The sequence below is a fragment of the Camelus ferus genome, chromosome 16, assembly GCF_009834535.1.
Source record: "Camelus ferus isolate YT-003-E chromosome 16, BCGSAC_Cfer_1.0, whole genome shotgun sequence".
Taxonomy (NCBI): Eukaryota; Metazoa; Chordata; class Mammalia; order Artiodactyla; family Camelidae; genus Camelus; species Camelus ferus.
The window spans coordinates 3,498,100-3,517,757 of record NC_045711.1 but is presented as its reverse complement, the minus strand read 5'-3'; the positions used below and the strand labels follow the sequence as shown (position 1 = coordinate 3,517,757).

The following is a 19,658-nucleotide window of genomic DNA, read 5'->3' as shown; positions in this document are numbered from 1 at the left end:
TTTATTGAGATGTAATTGACATACAGCATTATATAAATGTAAGGAGTACTGCATAATGATCTGACTTAGATATATCATGAAATGATTATCACAGTAAGTTTAGTGCACACTCATCTCAAATAGACAAAAATTTTAACTTTTCTTATTGAGTTATAGTCATTTTACAATGCTGTGTCAAATTCCAGTGTAGAGCACAATTTTTCAGTTATACATGAACATACGTACATTCATTGTTACATTCTCTTTTGCTGTGAGCTCAAATAGACAAAAAATTAAAGAAAATACAAAATATTTTTTCTTGTGATGAAAATTCTTAGGATTTAGTCTTAACAGCTTTCATATATAACATACAGCAGTGTTAATTATGTTGTACATCACATCCCTAGTACTTATTTATCTTGTAACTGGAAATTTGTACATTTTGACTACCTTCATCAAATTACACTTCCTCCTACCTCCCAGCTTTGCTAACCACAAATCTGATCTCATTTTCTATGCATTTGTTTTTGAAGAATAATTGACTTGTAACACTGAGTTCCTGTTGCACAACATAGTGATTCTGTATTTCTATACATTTCAAAATGATCCCCCGATAAGTCTAGTTATGATGTGTCACCATAGAGGGGTATTGCATATTGACTATATTCCCTTGTACTGTACATTTCATACTTCTGACTCATTTTGCAACTGGAAGTCTGTACCTCTTAATCTCTCTCACCTGTTTCTTTCCTTTTCCTACCTCGTTCCCCTCTTGCAGCCCCCTGTTTGTTCTCCGTATCTGTATCTCTGTTTCTGTTTTGTACGTTTTGTTCATTTGTTTTATTTTTTAGATTCCACCTATTAGTAAAATCATATAGTATTTGTCTTCCTCTGACTTATTTCACTTAGCGTATTACCCTCTAGGTCTATCCATGTTGTCACAAGTGGCAAGGTTTCATTTTTTTAATGGCTGAGTAATATTCCATCGTTCATACCACATCTTTATCTATTGATGGGCACTTAGGTACTTCCATATCTTGGCTATTGTAAATAATACTGCAGTGAACATAGCAGTGGACATGTCTTTTCTAATCAGTGTCTTTGTTTTCTTTGGATAAATACCCAGGAGTGGAATTGCTGGGTCATAAAGTAGCTCTATTTTTAATATTTTGAGGAATCTCCGTACTGTTTTCCATAGTGGCTGAACCAGTTTACATTCCTACCAGCAGTGCACAAAGGTTCCCTTTTCTCTACTTCCTCACAAACACTTGTTATTTGTTGTCTTTTTGATAATAGCCGTTCTGACAGGTGTGATACCTTATTGTGCTTTTTAAAATATTTTTATTATTGTATTATTTAATTATTTTATTTTGGTGGAGGGGAGGTAATTAGGTTTATTTATTTTTAGGGGAGGATACTGGGGACTGAACCCAGGACTTTGTGCATGCTAAGCATGCACTCTGCTGCCTTAGCTGTACCCTCTCCCCTTTACCTCATTGTGGTTTTGATTTGCATTTCTCTAGTGATTGCTCATGTTGAGCATCTTTTCATGTGCCTGTTGGCCATCTGTATATCTTCTTTGGAAGGTGTTTATTCAGATCCTTCAGCCTTTTTTTCAATGGGAATGTTTGTTTTGTTGATGTTGAGTTGTATGGATTCTTTGTATATTTTGAATATCATCCCCCTTATCAGATACATTGTTTGCAAGTGTCTTCTCCCATTCTGTAGGTGGCCTTTTCATTTTGTTGATGGTTTTCCTCACTGTGCAAAGAGTTTGATACAGTCCCACTTGTTTACTTTTGCTTTTGTTTCCCTATGCCTGAGACATATCTCCCCCCAAAATTATTAAGGCTTTTGTCAAAGAGCTTATGTTTTCTTTGAGAAGTTTTATGGTTTCAGGTCTTACACATACGTCTTTAATCCATTTTGAATTTATTTTTGTGTATGGTGTGAGTGAGTAGTTCAGTTTGATTGTTTTGCATGTTGCTGTCTAGTTTTCCCAGCACCATTTATTGAAGAGGCTGTCGTTTCCCCATTGTATGTTCTTGCCTCCATTATTTTTTTTTTTTTCAGGCCTGGGGAGAGGGGCATAATTAGGTTTATTTGTTTGTTTGTATGTTTTAACGGAGGTATTGAACCCAGGACTTCATGCATGCTAAGTAATCATGCTCTGCCACTGTCCTATATACCCTCCCCCCTTTGCCTCCATGATTAGAATGAAGCTTCTAATGGTCATGAATTCTGTCTCTCATTTTGCACATATCCCTTGCACCTAGAAAAGTGACTGAAACATAATCAATCCTCCGTCTGTATTTGACTATGAGAGTCTCTCAGAATTTTATCATCTGAGCTACCATATTTCTTTGTACCATACTCTTTTACTAGATTTCACTGATATTTTCCTATGTATATTTTCCATTGTGACAGAGATAATTGCAGATTACTCGGTTGTTAGATCAGCAGTTTGACTGTCAGGTGACATTGTCTGTTCTGTATTAGTATACTAACTTCAGCATGAAGAGTTGTCTATATACCAAAACATACATTTTTTCCACTTTTATATTTCTGCTTTAAGTTGAAATTTGTTATTATGAAAGATATACTTCATTCAGAATTTTTGATTAACCTCAGTACTATACATTTTATTTGAGGGTTTTACTCTTTCTAAAAGCAACCAACTGTATGGTGACTGTTGGGAGGATGCACACTGGCATTGTTTAATATTTGCCACTTTATTTAATAGTCCTGGTTAATTTAAAGGTATCCTCTTTTCTGACTGTACAAAAGAAATCAGAAATTAGAAGATTGAATGTTTCTCATCCTAGGTCATTGATCAGTTAATATTTTTGGTATAGATATAAAAAGTAGATTCTAAGTATCTGGGTTTCATTTAATACTCCTGAAGAATGTTTCTCTCTATACTTGGTTTTCTTTTCTTTTCTTTTTTTTCCTTTTTTTTCATACTTGGTTTTCTTTTAAATAATTTTTATACCTTGTTCCCTCTCAGGGCTGAGTATTTTCAGAAAATTGTATCAGCATGGTACATGGACATAGTGTTTTAGCCTGCATTAAAATAGGTGTGTGTGTATATATATATATATATCCAGTTCTCACACTGTTCTCCTTTCTTGTGTGATCTATGCAGATGTATAGTCCGTTGCAATCTAGACCTCAGTCTACTCTTTTTACTACTCTTATTGCATATCATTAGATTGTCAGCGTGGTTTTACAGATACTTTCTGTAAAGAACTGTTTTTTTCCACCATAGGTTACAAAAGAGAGAGCTGACAATACCACTATTTTCAATGAACTTATCTTGCAGGAAAGATAAGCAAAAATAAGCATTTATGAAGCAACATAAAATGAGTGGTAACTGATCAAGGGTTACACAAATATATTAGAAAAAAGAATGGAAAGTAATAGTAGATAATAGTATTTCATGTTAATTTTATTGTCTTCATTGTTTCCTAATTTTTTTTATAGTAAAACTGCATTACTTTGGGATTTGGAACAAAAAGAGTTAAGTATTGTATGTAGCACACAATGAGTACACAAAGGATACAAAATAGAGAAGATAAGGAATCAGAGTTGGATGAGATTAGTCATGGGTAGCTTTCTATAAAGAGCGTACACTTCTTTATGTGCATTAGTCAATCCCAGTTTGAGCCAGACAGTTGTTTCCAGTGCTGCCTCGTTTCTTGTATCCAGTTACTCATATGGGTGCTACATCGTGATCTGCAGGAGGTTACCAGATCTGCCGTGCTGAAAATATCTCAGAAACAGAGGAATATTATTTGTCCTTTTGCAGGTTGCTTCATGTGCGAAATGGAAACTGCAAATATCATTTGGGTGAAGAAACATTTAAGTTAGCTCAGACGTATATGGATAAACTCTCAAAACACGGCCAGCAAGCAAACAAAGCTGCACTCTATGGAGAACTGTGTGCACTCCTATTTGCAAAAAGTCACTATGATGAAGTGAGTATTTTGAAGTACATTTCCTTGTGACCAGTAAGTATATATAAAACGGGAGATAAATCATATAATCTCCTATTTGCCTTAATAGATCTCATTTTCACATACTAGGTTTACTTAAAGCAGTACACATTTGTAATGGAATATTTAAAATTAGGCAAAAGGAGTATTCTATGAGATGGATTTTAAACATAACATATATGATTTAGGGCCTGTTTTTATTTTTAATTTGACCAAATATATCTCTACCTAAATTATTTTGAGGGCATGCTCTGTTAAATGAACCTTTACTAGATGCTTTTTTATTGGATGTGTAGCTCTGAGTGAACTCTCATAGCTTGAAGGCATTCATTTCAATGGGAACCTAGATTTTATTTATAATTTATTACATTGTTTTGCTTCTGTCTCTGCATTGTGAGAAAGATAGCCTTACTCCTGGCTTTATACTATTAAATTAAGTCTTTGGTGCTAATGAATACTTAGTTGAGAAGTGATCTGTGTATGCTTAACTACTTTACAAGGTTACTTTTGGAAGAATATCATAATTATTTTTTACTGTCAGATAGCTGCCATTTGGCTTTCATATTTTAAAATTATCCCATCTCAATTTTTGCCCCATAATATAAATAAATGTGTGTTCCATATATAAAGGAAAATGACCATTAGAAGTGAAACTAGAAAACTCTAGAATAATTGTAAAGTGATATGGTGCAACCCCAGTGCTAGGGTCATCCTGCTGTTAATGCTATCTGAGAAGGCATCATCAAGAAATGTAGTTGTTGAATCGTATGGTGAGAGTATGTTTAGCTTTTTAAGAAACTACCAAACTGTCTGTACCAATATGCATTCCCACCAGCAATGAATGACGGCTGGAATGGAAGAGGTGGACGCTTGCAGAAGAAAACACAATGTTTATTTTCTAATATTTTCTTTTCTGTTTTCCTCACATTTTTTGTGATTCTTTCATAATACTGTTTTGTTTCTTTGAAGAAGTACTTACTATCCAAAGTAATTTGCTTTTTTTTTTTTTTTTTTGCATTCCCCCACTGAGCTCTGGGAAAGGAAGGACATTTTATGTTTTGTTCCCCACTAGATCCTTAGAGGCTAGTACATTGTCCGGTTCTTAACCTCTCCGTGCCTCATTTTGCTGTGATAATAGTACATATCTCAAAATGGTGTTGTATCAGTTAAATGTATTAGTGCACTCAAATGCTTAAACTGATACCTAGCACAAAATAAGCACTCAACTAAACAAGCAATTAAGATATAAAATAATAAGTGTTACAGTGGGATAAGGAAAGCATAGGAAACCTAGTCTAGGTCTAAAACCTGAAAGACAAGTTGGGTGGTTTAAGGGACTGAAGAAGGAAGGGAATGTATTGTAAGGCAGAGGGCACAATATATGCAAAGGCTTCTGTACGAGAGAGAACATGCCTCTGATTTCCTGAATACGTCATATATCCAAAGAAAAATGTAACCAATTTACACTTGCAGGAAAACTTAGTCTTTGAGAGAAAATTTTAAGTGTTAATATCTTGTGTGTTCTTATTCAAGTACTTGAAAGCTTTCGGAAAAAATTCACAATCATTTCATTAAATATTGTCAGTTTGATTTTTACTCTTCTGTAAATATTTTTTAGGCATATAAATGGTGCATTGAGGCAATGAAAGAAATCACAGCAGGCCTACCAGTCAAAGTTGTGGTGGATGTTTTAAGACAAGCTTCTAAGGTGAATATAATGTTAAAATTATGAATGAATTGTATGATTTAGTAAGCTTTAAATTTGTTTTAATTAGCCTACTACTTAAATTAGATATTGCATACTTACGGGTAACAAAATCTATGTTCCAAGTTTCTCAGCTCATTTTTAGAAATATGGCTTTTTCTTAAACTTTTAAGAAGCATCCTGAATTCCTTGTGCCATGTTTGTGTGGGCTTGTCACTTTTCTCCTAAAGGGTAGCCTAGTATTAAATCTTTTAATCACAGTATTGCAGTCTCACAATGTGATAGCTTCCTTTTATTGACCTGTTGGGCAGTACTTAGTTGATTTTTTTCCCTCTAGTTTCTTCTTATTCTGTAAATAAATCTATTAACTCTTTGAGGCCACTTAATAGTATTTAAAAGTTGCTGCTTTGGTACCCTGAGGCTTTAAAGCATTGAGATGTACTTTTCAAGTAAGTCATTTTAGAGCAAGTAAATAGCATATGTATTCAGGTTATCATCAGATCTAGAAGAGATATTAATATGTTTTTAATTGATTTAAACCAGTGATTATACACTTAATATAAAGACAGTTTAATATATGTATAAGATTTATATTTCTATATGAAAATGATATTTAGAGTTTAAAGACTACTGGCTCTCTCCTGAATCAAAGTATTTTAAGAAGTAATAGTAAAACTTGAAATTCTGTGCATTTAAAAATTATTAGATGGAAAACTACAAAACAGTTATAAGCCACTCTAGACCTAGGATATTAATAAATACCTTACAAAATAATATGATGACCCCCTCTCCAACTGATTTATTTTAATAATATGGAAGATGGGGGCATACCAGCTTTGTAAGATAACTGTGTTTGTCTTTTTTTTTTTCATGGAGGTACCAGGAATTGTACCCAGGACATTGTGCATGCCAAGTGTGCGCTCTACCACTGAGCTGTACTCTCCCCCCAAGATAACTTTGTTATTGACAGGTTTTTTCTTGGGCATGACTGTCAAATTTTAAGTTTTATAATTTCCCAGGATATGTACAGACAGATATGTTTATAATGAAATTTTCAAATACTTGGAAGGAAAGAAATTACAAACAGAACCATTCTGTGTATTATTTGAAGATACTTTTTTTCCTTTTTGATCATTATAGTTTGAGCATATAAACTAGTTTTAGCATGCTAATTGACTGAGTTATTTAACAGTTTTTCACTTTGTCTTTAGGCATGTGTTGTAAAACGTGAATTTAAGAAGGCAGAACAGTTAATTAAGCATGCAGTGTATTTGGCACGGTAGGTGGTTGTTATTAAAAATACCATTTCAAATTGTCTCTCTCTACTTTATATCCTAATAGTTTTGTATCTTTTTCGTAGGGATCATTTTGGATCCAAACACCCAAAATATTCTGATACACTGCTAGATTATGGGTTCTACTTACTCAATGTAGATAATATCTGTCAGTCTGTTGCAATTTATCAGGTATGTTAATAGTTACACTTTTTTTCTTTCAACCTAAATTGACTTGGTGACCCTGTATTTGTGGTGCATAAACCACTCTCTAAAAATAACTCTTTCTGAGACCTTCCTCATTATTTCATCATTATTTTACTAAATACTGCCTAGATGGCTTAAAAGTTAATGTTATAGGAATTAAAGAAAATCATCCAGGAAAAAAGTTTTTCAATTGTTGGTTAATGTTTAAGAGCAGTTTTCATTTACCCAGATGATGGCTTGTCTTTGTTGTTGATTTAGCACAAATCATTATAGCTGCCTTTGCAATAGCAAGGAGGGTTAATAGCAATATTTTAGGTCTGGTCTTACTCATTCTCAGGTAAATGATGTGTTACGCCATTGCTCTGGCAATAACAAGGTATCCTTGACTTTATAGTTCACTTCTGAAGAAGGACACAGAGAAAAACACTGATGTATTTCCCAACACATGTGAATGATTTTTATTACTAAGCCATTACTTTTCAAGTCAGATTCAAATTGGGCCTTATAAGTGACTTTTATATTCTGTTGTGATTTAAATACAGCAGGACTTTTCTTTGAAACCAACGGGATTGAGTATATAGAATATATATATAACTTTCTGGGATGCTTAGCTTAACTAGGTCATGTTTTCTAAGGATTTACAGTATCATCAGTTATTTTCATTACTCTTTCAGGCAGCGCTTGACATTCGGCAGTCAGTGTTTGGTGGCAAAAATATCCACGTAGCAACAGCTCACGAAGACTTGGCCTATTCTTCTTACGTTCACCAGTATAGCTCTGGGAAGTTTGACAATGCACTGTAAGTTCCACTTTCCTTTCCAGTGCTGTTGCTGTTGTTTTGTTTTGTTTTTCCTAATACAATAGTATTTAATGTACCTTGTGGATTAAATTTGCCCTCCTAGAGCTTTAATAAGATGCCTAAAATGCTCTTGAAGTCATTTAAAAATCATACCAATTTGTAAACCACTCATTTAGATCGTATGTGGTTTAATATTGAGAGTCATATACCTTCATAAAGAATATGACTTATTTTTTAACTGTCTACTTCAGTAATTTTTTCTTGAATAATACAGTAGTGTCTGGCTAAATGGCAGACTTAACCTAAAAGCTTCTTGCTCAAAACATGCAGAAATACTGAAAAAATTTAACAATCATCTTTTTAAATGTATAACTGAGCTTGTAGTGGTGAGGAAATCCCCAAGGGACAATAATGGACCAAAGTCCTAAAGAGTATTCATGAGCTGTGGTGTAACTGTTCTGGGGTGATGGGAAAGCTTAGAAGTTTCTGTAACCTTGGTTGAACAGCAGTCCTGGGTTTAAGGGAGAAGGCATTTAGCCCATAGGAAGCTGTGATGTAGAACTGAAACCCTCACATAAAGCCAAGATCAAGGCTGCACCGTCAGGGAAAGGGTAGACTAGAGGGGGAAAAAACTGCCTACTAGCAAGAGAGGTGACATGGAAATTTGTCCATCTCGAGTTGGGCTTTCAGTTGAACAAAAAAGGAACCTCACAGGGGAATGTGTAGCTGCAGACTTCTACCACTCTCGGGTTTGGGCATCATGCATGCAAGAACTGCCAAGCTGAGAAAAACATTAACAAGCACTTTGGAACTGCTCATTCTCCTGGGATGCTCTTCAGGAGAAAATGCAAAACTCTTGGAAAGAATTAACCTTCATTCCAAATCACACAGGCTTCCTATAAATCTAGCTTTACCTATAATGAACTCACCATAAAATGTTTTTACATAAGTAAGGAAACATTTCTTCGATGAGTGAGTCAGCAGACATAATGAACAAGATTAGAACCCTAAAAATACAAGTTAACAGAACTTTTTGGTTGCTACTATAGATTAACTATTCTTAAACAATTAAAGATATAAAATGGGTTGGCAAACTATGGTCTATAAGCAAAATAAAGGTTTATTGGAACACAGCGCTCACTCGCTTGTGTATTGTCTGTGGTTGCTTTCATGCTACTAACAGCAGAGTTGAGTAGTTGGGGCAGAGTGTGGCCCAAATAATCTGAAGTATTTACTGTCTGTCCCCTTACAGAAAAAATTTGCTGACCTTAATATAAAGGAAGGTAATATTTTGGAGGGAAAATAAAGAAAAAAGTCAGTTTAAAAATAAAACAACTGACACATGCTACAGCGTGGATGAACAGTCTAAAACAGTGTGCTAAGTGAAAGAAGCCAGTCCCAAGGGGCTGCATTATATAGTTTCATTTATATGAAATATCCAAAATAGGCAAACCTGTGGAGACAGGGCTGGGGGAGTTGGAGGAAATGAAGTGAGTGCTGATGGCTACAGGGGCTCTTTGGGGGAATCAAAATCTTCTGAAATTAATTGTGAAGGGTGCATAACTAAAATACACCAAAAACCACTGCTCATACACTTTAAATGGCTGAATTGTGTGGTGTGAATCATATCTTAAGCACTGTTACCAAAAGCAAAATATAGCTAGAATTAGAAAATAGTCATTGATATTAGAACTCAAGGGGGGAGGGTATAGCTCAGTGGTAGAGCGCATGCTCAGCATGCGCAAGGTCCTGGGTTCAGTCCCCAGTACCTCCTCTAAAAATAAACAAACAAACTTAATTACCTCCCCCTGCCAAAAAAAAAAAAAATCAATAAACAAGTTAAACAGCAGATTAGGCACAACTAAAGAGACAATTAGTGAACTGGAAGACAGATCTGAGAAAATTAATGATTACCTGAGAGAGGAGGATAGAAGGTGTGGAGTTGTTTGAAAGGAACTGGCAGATAAAATAGACAAACAGCTTACCTCTTTTCTTTGGCAAGATGGGCCATAAACAACCAAACATGTCAGGTGAGAAAGCAGTATAAAGAAGAATAAAGGAAGCTACGAGTTTAGAGAGTGATGGAATATATTTTAAGATCTTTTGTATAGGCTGGTCTGGAAAGACTTCAGTGAGGAGTGAGCCATGTGGACATTCAGGGGAAGAGCATTCCAGAGACAGTAAAGCAAGTGCGAGAGTCCTAGGAGAGGACATGCTTTATGTGGTCAGGAAACTGCTAGGCCTGTGTGGCTGGAAGGGAAAGAGGGGTTTATTTCTGAGAATGGTAGGAGATGAGGTCAGAGAGGTAGCCTAGTGAAAGATCATACTGAGCCTTGTAGGCTATAATAACACCCTCATAGATGATTCTGGGGGAGATGGGGATCCACTGGATGTTAAAAGTTTAGACCACAAAAGATTTAGAATTTAAAACAAACAAAAAACTAGTCCTTGACCGCAGATAGTTTTGGAAATTCTATCATATTATATTATAAATTGTGATTTTTAAAAATATTTAAATCATTTATAACTGAAAAGAAATGCTAGAATATATATATCTGTATTGCAGATTTCATGCAGAAAGAGCTATTGGTATCATTACCCACATCCTACCTGAAGATCATCTTCTTTTGGCTTCTTCAAAGAGGGTGAAAGGTACCCTTTGTAATCTAGTCTCCCATATATATATATTCACACACATGCATACATATATATTTTTTTCAGATTTCTTCAGCTGTCAGTTGTAATAATGTCTAGTCTGTGATATTTTTCATTTGATGATATATGGTATAAAATAGAGGTATTTGTTTATTTCCTCAGGATTAGACTATATCTGTGTATTACTAAAATAGCCAATTCACTGATTTAAAGTACTTACCTACAGCTCTACTTAAGAATTTGTTTGCTTCTCTCATGTAACATTGTTAATAAACCAGAATACCTTTCTTTTGCCTCTTTCTTTCTCCCTTTCTTTCTTTCCTCATTTAGTCATTCATTCCTTTCTTTTGTGGGGGAGTGGAAGAATCACAAATGATTACTGTACTGTGCGGTGAAATGGATAGCAAACTAAAGATACCATCAGCTTTATAATGCAGGATCGTGAAACTCAGTTTCGTATCAGGTTACCCTTAGTGTTGCAAGGCTCTTACCACATACCACTTTCTTCTTTTTGTGTTTTATCTTTTCTGCAAATCACTGCCAAAGCCCTTTTATTTAAAGCATTTATTTTGCCAACACGATTGGGTCACCCATGTGGTAATTCTGTGGATAACTTTTACCTTAATTTTGGAACTAGGTTTTTCCCCGCTCTAGGTTTGCATTTTTAAAGTCACCCAAAATTAAAAGTTAGATAGAAAAGAGAAAAAAATAAGTCACCTGAAATCTCATCAATCCAGTATCAACAGTTTGGTACATATTTTTTTAGACTCTTTTCTCTTCAAATAATGAAATGAGTGAATAATTTTTTTTTTGAGTGAATAAGTTTTTTTTAGTTCTATAATCTACTTGTTCATTTGCTGTGTTATAAACATTTTCCCATTTCAATACACGTATGTATGTATCCTTTTTTCTAATGTTTTTAACCTCACCTGTCTTATTGGACCTTTATATTATTTTTAAAAATGCTACAGTGAACTAAATCTCTTTTACTTTTGTGTACATGGATAGTTTTTGTAGAAACAAAATGACCTGGTAAAAATATATATATATTTTTTAAGACTTTAAATGGAATTTGAAAGTCTTGAATGAGACTTTGAAATTGAGCTGTCTTCTTGCCTGATTTGGTTGGTCAAGTGAGTAGGAGGAAACCAGTTCCTTCAGTTGTTTTTGGTTAAAGGTTATATTCTACAAAATGTGGTTTCAAAATTTTCGTCAGTGCTTAGGTACTCCTTGACCCAGTTTCACAACTAAAAAATGTGCCTTTTTGTTCTTATCTTCCTTCCACTTGCTTAAAACACTAAGTCATATCAGCAAAGTATAACAGGCCTGATAAAATAGAAAATAATTCTGCAAAATATTTTGATGTATACCATTGTTTTTCTTAAATTTGAAATACATTGTACAATGCAAAATAGAATGACCCCTAAAGTATTCTTTCATTAAAATGGAATACTTTTACCAGTTCTAAACCGTAACCGCATATAAATGTATGCAACAAACATTTGTAGAATTTAATTTTAAATCTTATGTTCTGTTAGCCTTGATAGATGGTTTAAAAGTGCATTAATTTTATTGCTTTCTTATTCAGCACTTATTTTAGAGGAGATTGCAATTGACTGTCATAATAAAGAAACTGAACAGAGGCTACTACAAGAAGCTCATGATTTGCACCTGTCTTCACTCCAGCTAGCTAAAAAAGCTTTTGGTGAATTTAATGTACAGACTGCAAAACACTATGGAAACCTTGGAAGACTTTATCAATCAATGAGAAAATTTAAGGTAGAAGCATATTTTACTGTATTTTTCTTTCTCTAAATAATCTTAGGTAATAAAGTGCAACCTTAAATAATAAATCTTAAATAATGCATCATTAGTAATCTTAAGTAATAAAGTATACGCTACTACACTCCTACATTATTTCACATCAAACTTGAGAAAATAGCTAGTGTATAACAATGTAGTCAAAATATAAATAAAATTCAGAAATAAAGACCATATAAAAATAAGAAATACATCAAACCATAAAGACTAAAACAGTTATAGTTAAACTTAAAACATAGGTCTTAGCTAGTAGATTAAGTACAGCACTTAGCAGAATGCATGGACGCATAGTAGGTATGCAAGAAATGTAAGAACATACTGCAAGTATTATTTGTAGTGATAAAAATTTACTGAATTTACTTCCCTTTTAGAATTTTGGGTTATAAATCCATTTTAGGGTCACAATAAGGAAAGGATGAGAGTTGCTGTCCTTAAGACATTCATTTTTACTTGAAAATCAGTTTACATGTCCCTCAATTAACCTGACTTTGTTGGAAGAAAATTTGTCAAAACTCTAAAAAATAAAAATGTACTTCTATGTAAAGTAACATACTGTAGTATAGACTTTCTTAACAAGGTTCTGTTAAAATTTGGAACATGTTAACCGAAAGAAATAATTTTCTTTTTGGAATGTTTTGATGTTAAGTTCTTTTAACAATTTTTTTTACCAGGACAAATTTTCTCTTGTCAATTTGCCATAGGACTCGGTTACTATCATCAGCTTACGTGCATAGCTTCCCCAAACAGAAATGCTTCCCACGGGCAGCTTTTGGAGTAGTATAGTGTGTTCCCTGATCTGATTGCCTTATGCCATCCACATGATGCCTTTGGCATTTAGAAGAACCTTACTTATTGAGTAAGAATTACCAACGTAAGGTTTAATCTAAATGTTTAATCTAATGGTTAATTCGGCTTAATTATTTTTCAGGAAGCTGAAGAAATGCACATCAAGGCAATTCAGATTAAAGAGCAACTCCTTGGTCAAGAAGATTATGAAGTCGCCCTTTCAGTGGGACACCTGGCTTCTTTATATAATTATGACATGAATCAGTTTGAAAATGCTGAGAAACTTTATTTGCGATCTATAGCAATTGGTATGTTATTTTAAAATTTTCTTGATTAGAGATCAGCATTCTTACATGTTGTATAAGAGAAGTGTTATTATCATTATTATTATTAAGAATTAAATGAGTTCAGAGCTGCTAAGGATATTCAGGAACCACTGAAAAATCACCTGGAGCATTTTGCTAAAGATTATTTATTGTTGTTGAAGCCACTAGTAAAACGTATGACAGTAATGTGTCAGGTAAAGGCAAAAGTAGTTTTTTTACCCATCCCCTCCCTTCTCCTGATTTTAACATAGATTAAGTATACCTGTTTTTGAACTTGATATAAATGAAATCATACAGTGTGTATTTTTGTATGTCTAGATTCTTCTGGTGAACACGAATTGTGAAATACATCTGTGTTGTTTCATGTCACTGTTGCCTGTTAATTTCCAGTGCCATATAATACTGTATTGGATTAGTATATGATTATTTATCCATTCTACTGTTCATGGATACGTGGAACGTTGGATTGTTTCCAGTTCAGGCCTATTACAAAATAAGATACTGTAGTCATCATGTAGTGATGTGCCTGTTAAAATTCTTGCCCATTTTTATATTGAGTTGTCTGTCATTTTCTTATTGGCGTACAGAGATTCTTTATCCACTTTGGCTGTAACAAGCCCTTTGTTGGTTAAATGTATTGTAGATAACTCTCACTCTACCCCTTGTTTCTTAATGCCTTTCAAAAAAACAGACGTTCTTAAATTTTAATATAATCAGACTGCCATTCTTTAGATCTGTTTAAATCGGTCCCTTCAGAATATGCTATTTTATAATTTTATTCTAATGAGTGTTTTATAATTTTGTTCTATTCAACTGCTTTAAACAAGAGAAACTTTTTTTTAAGTCCTGGAGATAGTTTATGGGTAGGACTGTGTTGGGAATGCTGATATGAGAATTGAATCTGTTCCTTTTAAGCGAAAAAACCAAGCCACCCTATTTTAAAGAATTGAACTTGCGTTGTTCAATAACCACTTGTTATTTTGTTATTTAAGCTTTCTTTCTTTTGTTTTTTTGGTTACTTTCAGGGAAGAAACTTTTTGGTGAAGGCTACAGTGGACTAGAATATGATTACCGAGGTCTCATTAAACTTTACAACTCCATTGGAAATTACGAGAAAGTGTTTGAGTATCACAATGTTCTGTCTAACTGGAACCGGTTGCGAGATCGGCAGTATTCAGTAACCGATGCTCTTGAAGACGTCAACACCAGCCCCCAGTCCACTGAGGAAGTGGTACAGTCCTTCCTGATTTCTCAGAATGTTGAGGGACCCAGCTGCTGAGGGAGGACCTCAGTTAACTAATTTACCTTTTCCCAGATTCCAGGGAATTCATACTGTGAAATCAAAACCATGTTGTTTTTTGCGGCTGGCATTTGCATTGAAACACTGGTCCAGTCCATTGACCCTATGTGGGTGATCCCTACCTTGCAGAGTGTCCGTAGGAATAAGCATATATTCAGTTATATTCAGCATGTACCGCATGTATAAGTAGTCTGGCCCATATTTTCAACCTAGTAGAATAAACAACAGGAAAATTTTTTTTCTTTTTAAAAAAATAATTCATTTTGCAGAAAGCCTGAAAGAAAAAAAGAACCCCTAAATAAAACTATTTAAGAGTTTAAAAGAGTTGCATTCTTATTATGTAAGGATGATTTTAACAACTTTTTAACATGTAATTCTTCCTTGTGGAGGTATTCAATACTGTATTGTAAAGAAATTTTATGGGGAAAATCTTTCTATGCAGTATAGCAAAGTTAACACAAGTACTAATAGAAGAGGGACATCCTGACGTAGGTTTGGCTGCCTTACCCAGAGGGGTGGACACAGCCACTCCAGAGCTCTAGTTCAAGGGAAGGACTGTCAGACTCTTCTGAACTGGACCAGTGTTGATCTGTAAGTAACACAAAAGCTGATAAACCAGCAATTTTAACTTTTTGATTGTTTTGGTTTTGTTGTGTTTTTGGGGGGTACAAAAATGCAAGATGCTCTGATAGTGTTTGCTAACAGGACCAGGAGGATCTGAAAAGGACCAGCCTAATGTAGAAAGGGGTTATTTGGACCAGAGGCTTTAGATTATTATTTTAGCCCCTGCTTATACTTTTTATCAGTAGAATGATTTCACTTAGATGTGTAATGAAAAGTGATAATGCAAAGATTATATTCATGTAATAGACACCAAACTAGGGAAATTTGGCAGTTTCAGTGGCATATCTTTAGTCAAGGTACACAGATGGCAATGTCATAAGCAAGTCTATAAAGATCTGCTGCAGCCATCCCCTTCATTTTAAATGTTACCCTAATAATCAATGCAGTTAGCACGTGTATTGGGTAAAAGTCATGAAATAGCTCATGTCCAGATGGGAATTTTAGGTTACTGTATGGCTTATGGGGATTAATGGAAAAATGAATGCCCAAAAATAAGCAAGCCTTCTTAGAAATCCTTCATGTTTGTGGTAAATAATAGTCCAACTAGGTCATTTTATTTGAAATTCAGGAGTCAGATGGAAAGACTCCCCTAATGATATGTTTCACTAACCTATCTTTGTTTATTGAGTTTTGATTTTTTTTTTTAAGCCAGTCAGGTTATTTAATGTTGAGGTAATACTCAAATTTGAGAAGTTGTGATGTGTAGCAATCCAAGAAACAAGAAAGGTCTTTTGCTATTACCTCAGTTCTTATTATAGGGGCTTATTTGGTGCCTCTATAGTTAAGAATCAGGGTTTTACCCCCTATTTTCAGGGGCTCATGACTTGGCTGTTAGAGATGTTGCTCCTGGCTAATGCTTGGAGTGGTCTGTGGATGAGTGGATGTGTGCTGAATTTTGGTTTTCTTTTAACAGGCACATTGGGGTGGGAGGTGGGGAAGAATCTAATCTGTCTGCCACGTTGAACACAAAAAAAGTAGCTGGAGATTTCAGATAAATTTGATCTTAAACACTTTTTTGAACTTCCCAAATATAACCTTGTTTAAAACTGTTACTTGCCATCTTGTTAGTTATGAGCCAGTATTTTTTTAAGTCCCCAGGAGGGGATTGACTAGGGGAGGTACCTAAAGAGATGAAGCAAGCCTAGACCCTAAGATTATAGCTGTGTGATTTTGAAACCTGAGTTTATTCCTCAAATTGAATTATTTTTAATTTTGAAAAGAGTACATTGGCACTCCTACACCTCCCCCTCCCAGTTAATTGCAATCTAATGCCAAGAGGCACCTTTCTCTTAGTTACCAAATAGTCTGTGTGACCAAGGACTAACATTTTTAAGTTACTCAGCTCTATCCTCATGGGCTTATATATTTAATACCTCCAAAGATATTTTAAGGATAGGCTTTGTATGCTTTTGTTGGTTATTTAGAGTCCTGTGGTATGTTTGTGGTATAGGAATGTCATGGTAAATTGTTTTTCAATAAATATTTTGAAACTTATGTTTCCATATGAAGTTTTTTTTTTTTAATTTATATTTTTTGGTTTTGTGCACATGTAACATTTTCTAGGATAAAATCAAGCAAATGACTTAAGGCCTCATCTTCTCTCATTCAGTTTGAACTCAACTTAGCTCACATTCAATGATAAAGCGACATGATATTTAGAAGCCTAGGATCACAGGGTTCAGTGGCAGCCAGTTTTTCTTTAAAAAAAGTCACTGTTAATAGTTTCCCCTTATTACCACTACTTTAACATTGTTTTCTTTGATTTAATATAAACACTCTAGGTTTAGAAAAGAGATTGCTTTTTCTGTTAGTGACCTAATTTAATATGCTTTTGTTTCTGGTTCTAATGAAGAATAATACACTGATAATTTTAAGTGTGGGATTTATCCTTTTAATAGGGATGTTTAGGATAAATTGGAGACGTGAATATCGTAATTTATGAGGTTAGAAAAAAAATCTCGAAGAAAAGAATAAAATTTACCTCAATAACCAATTGCTTGAATGAATTTTTCATATATGAATGGGGATGTGTGTAAGGAAGCCGAGACCAACTTAAAGGTTTTTCTAGTTCAGCAAAGTAATGTTAATAAGTAAGGGACCTTTGGTCTCATCCTTTACTGACTTTCATTTTTTTTTTTCTCTTACCCAGTCTTTTTCCTAAAATTTGGTGCTACTCAAGTTGGGTGCATCCGGGAGCCCTGTAACACCCATATGCCACACAGGGGGTCGGTCACTCCTGCGTCCGGTTTAATAGAGCCAGTTGAGTGTTTTAGACCATAATTTTTATGGGTTCCCAAAAGCTGACTTTGCCCAAAGCATTTGGACCCTTATTACCATCAAAGCTCTGTCCTCTTTTGTGAAAAATGAACTCACTATTGCTTTGGAGTAACCCCCATGCAGGTGTGCTTTCAGTTGTGAAAATAAAAGATTTGACAGAGATCTTTGTTCTTAGCCTGTTTGGGAAGAGTTCACTGTGACAAGGTCCAGAGGCTGCAGTTGTGTGAGCGTGCCATTTGGCTGCTCCTTTCCGTGCAGACTGAATGCTGAACGGGGAACACGTGCCTAGAACACGAGTGAAGCTTTTGGCCACGCTTTACAGGTGAAACAATGGTTTGCTAAGTAGCAGTTACAGGCTTCCCCCGCTAGCTAAAATTAGAGCGTTCCTATGAAACGTCTCTAAGCCGAAACGGGTGGACAGCAAAGAGGCAGTTTCCTATGGACATATCTTGCTACATACAGATGCACAAAATAAATCGAGATGAAGCACAGATGCTTGCCTAGCTAATAAGCCTCTGGAGGGCTGTCGCTGAGATGCCGACTGTAGTCCGAGCATGGCGGTGCCACCCCTGCTGCTCCAGGTGTGGCTGCCTCTCTCACAGCTGTCTGCAAAACAAAGGTTGAACACTAGTTTTGCTTTTCATCTTTTTCCATAAAAGCAAACATCCTCTTTGGATTTCATCTGGTTAGCGAAAACAGGTGCTAAGGTAGATCTTCCGTAAAAGCAAAGTGGCATAAAGTGGACTTTCCGAAAGCGGGGGATACCTGTGTTGTTAACTGCCACTCAGCTTGTTTTTTTTTTTTTTTTTTCCTGCTGAATTTGTAGCCTTGCTGCTTCCAAACTGTTCTTTTTCTGGATGGCAAAGTTACTACTGGAAAAATAACTTATAAGTAAAAACTTCATTAGGAGTTTTATTTTTGCTGTAAGAATTAACATATATTTCACCTCTTGGCTTTGGAGGACCTCAGCTCTTGCTAGGAGATTCTTTTTAATCTGACATTTGCATTAATGTCCAGCTTGAACACTAGTATTTGCATTGTCCACAAATCTCAGGAATGTTTTAGGCAGAAAACTGGTTTTACCCTGTTGGTGATCTGAAGGAGTGTGCTTTAGGATTTATTAAATAATGCCCTTCTTTAATTGCAGTCCTAGGCATCTATAGCATGAGTGGCCTTAGTGAGTCTGTTGAAGTGCACATTTTTTTTTTCAAAAGTAAAATTTAAGATTAAAAATATATGCTATATATAGATATCTAGAAAACTTGGTTTGTGGTGCACAAGTTAAGTGTTGGATCACTAAATAACTTTGCAGGTACCATTTGTGTAACATCATTCATTTCTATAGATTGCTTTTACGGGAAGATGTGTTGCCATGGTAACTAAAAAAATTTTAAACTTAGTTCTACTTTTCTGATGTGAATGAATGCGATGTTTTATTAAATATTACCAGGTCAGTACTATTTTTATACTTTATTAAGCAACAGGGGATTTTAGTTTAATAGACTCAAAGTAAAAAACTCTTAATGAAACAAAAGCAAATCATTAACCATTTCTTTATGTGAAAATCCCCACTGATAGTGCCACAGTAATTTCTATAGAAATATCTAAGGTCATTGATAGATTTTTTTTAAGACAACTAATTCTTCATTGTGTCAGAATGACCTTTCATATCATCCTTACCACAAACTTGTAGTGCCCACCATTGTTTGTAACCATTAAACCATACTAAGTATGTTTGTAACCAGCATTGTGATATATTCTGTACTTGTATTGCTAAAAATGAATTATTGACTTAATAAATATAGTGTTCCTGCATTCATAGCGTATCTGTTTCCAATTTAGTTGTGATCACTGTTGGTTGGGACTTGGGATTATTTAAACATTGCAGACCGTTTTTATTAGAGAACACT

General features: G+C 34.7%; 1 protein-coding gene across 1 annotated transcript in view; it reads left to right on the top strand.

Moving 5' to 3' along the window:
- The window catches only part of APPBP2 (amyloid beta precursor protein binding protein 2), a 51,778-nt gene extending 32,215 nt beyond the window's left edge, over positions 1-19,563 (top strand). The window contains exons 5-13 of the mRNA XM_006177150.3: positions 3,788-3,956; positions 5,593-5,682; positions 6,891-6,958; positions 7,040-7,145; positions 7,835-7,959; positions 10,526-10,611; positions 12,203-12,393; positions 13,364-13,529; positions 14,573-19,563. Coding sequence (XP_006177212.1) covers positions 3,788-3,956; positions 5,593-5,682; positions 6,891-6,958; positions 7,040-7,145; positions 7,835-7,959; positions 10,526-10,611; positions 12,203-12,393; positions 13,364-13,529; positions 14,573-14,826 — 1,255 coding nt within the window. The 3' untranslated portion in view covers positions 14,827-19,563. The remainder of the gene's footprint in view (positions 1-3,787; positions 3,957-5,592; positions 5,683-6,890; positions 6,959-7,039; positions 7,146-7,834; positions 7,960-10,525; positions 10,612-12,202; positions 12,394-13,363; positions 13,530-14,572) is intronic.
- Positions 19,564-19,658: the final 95 nt, after the last annotated feature.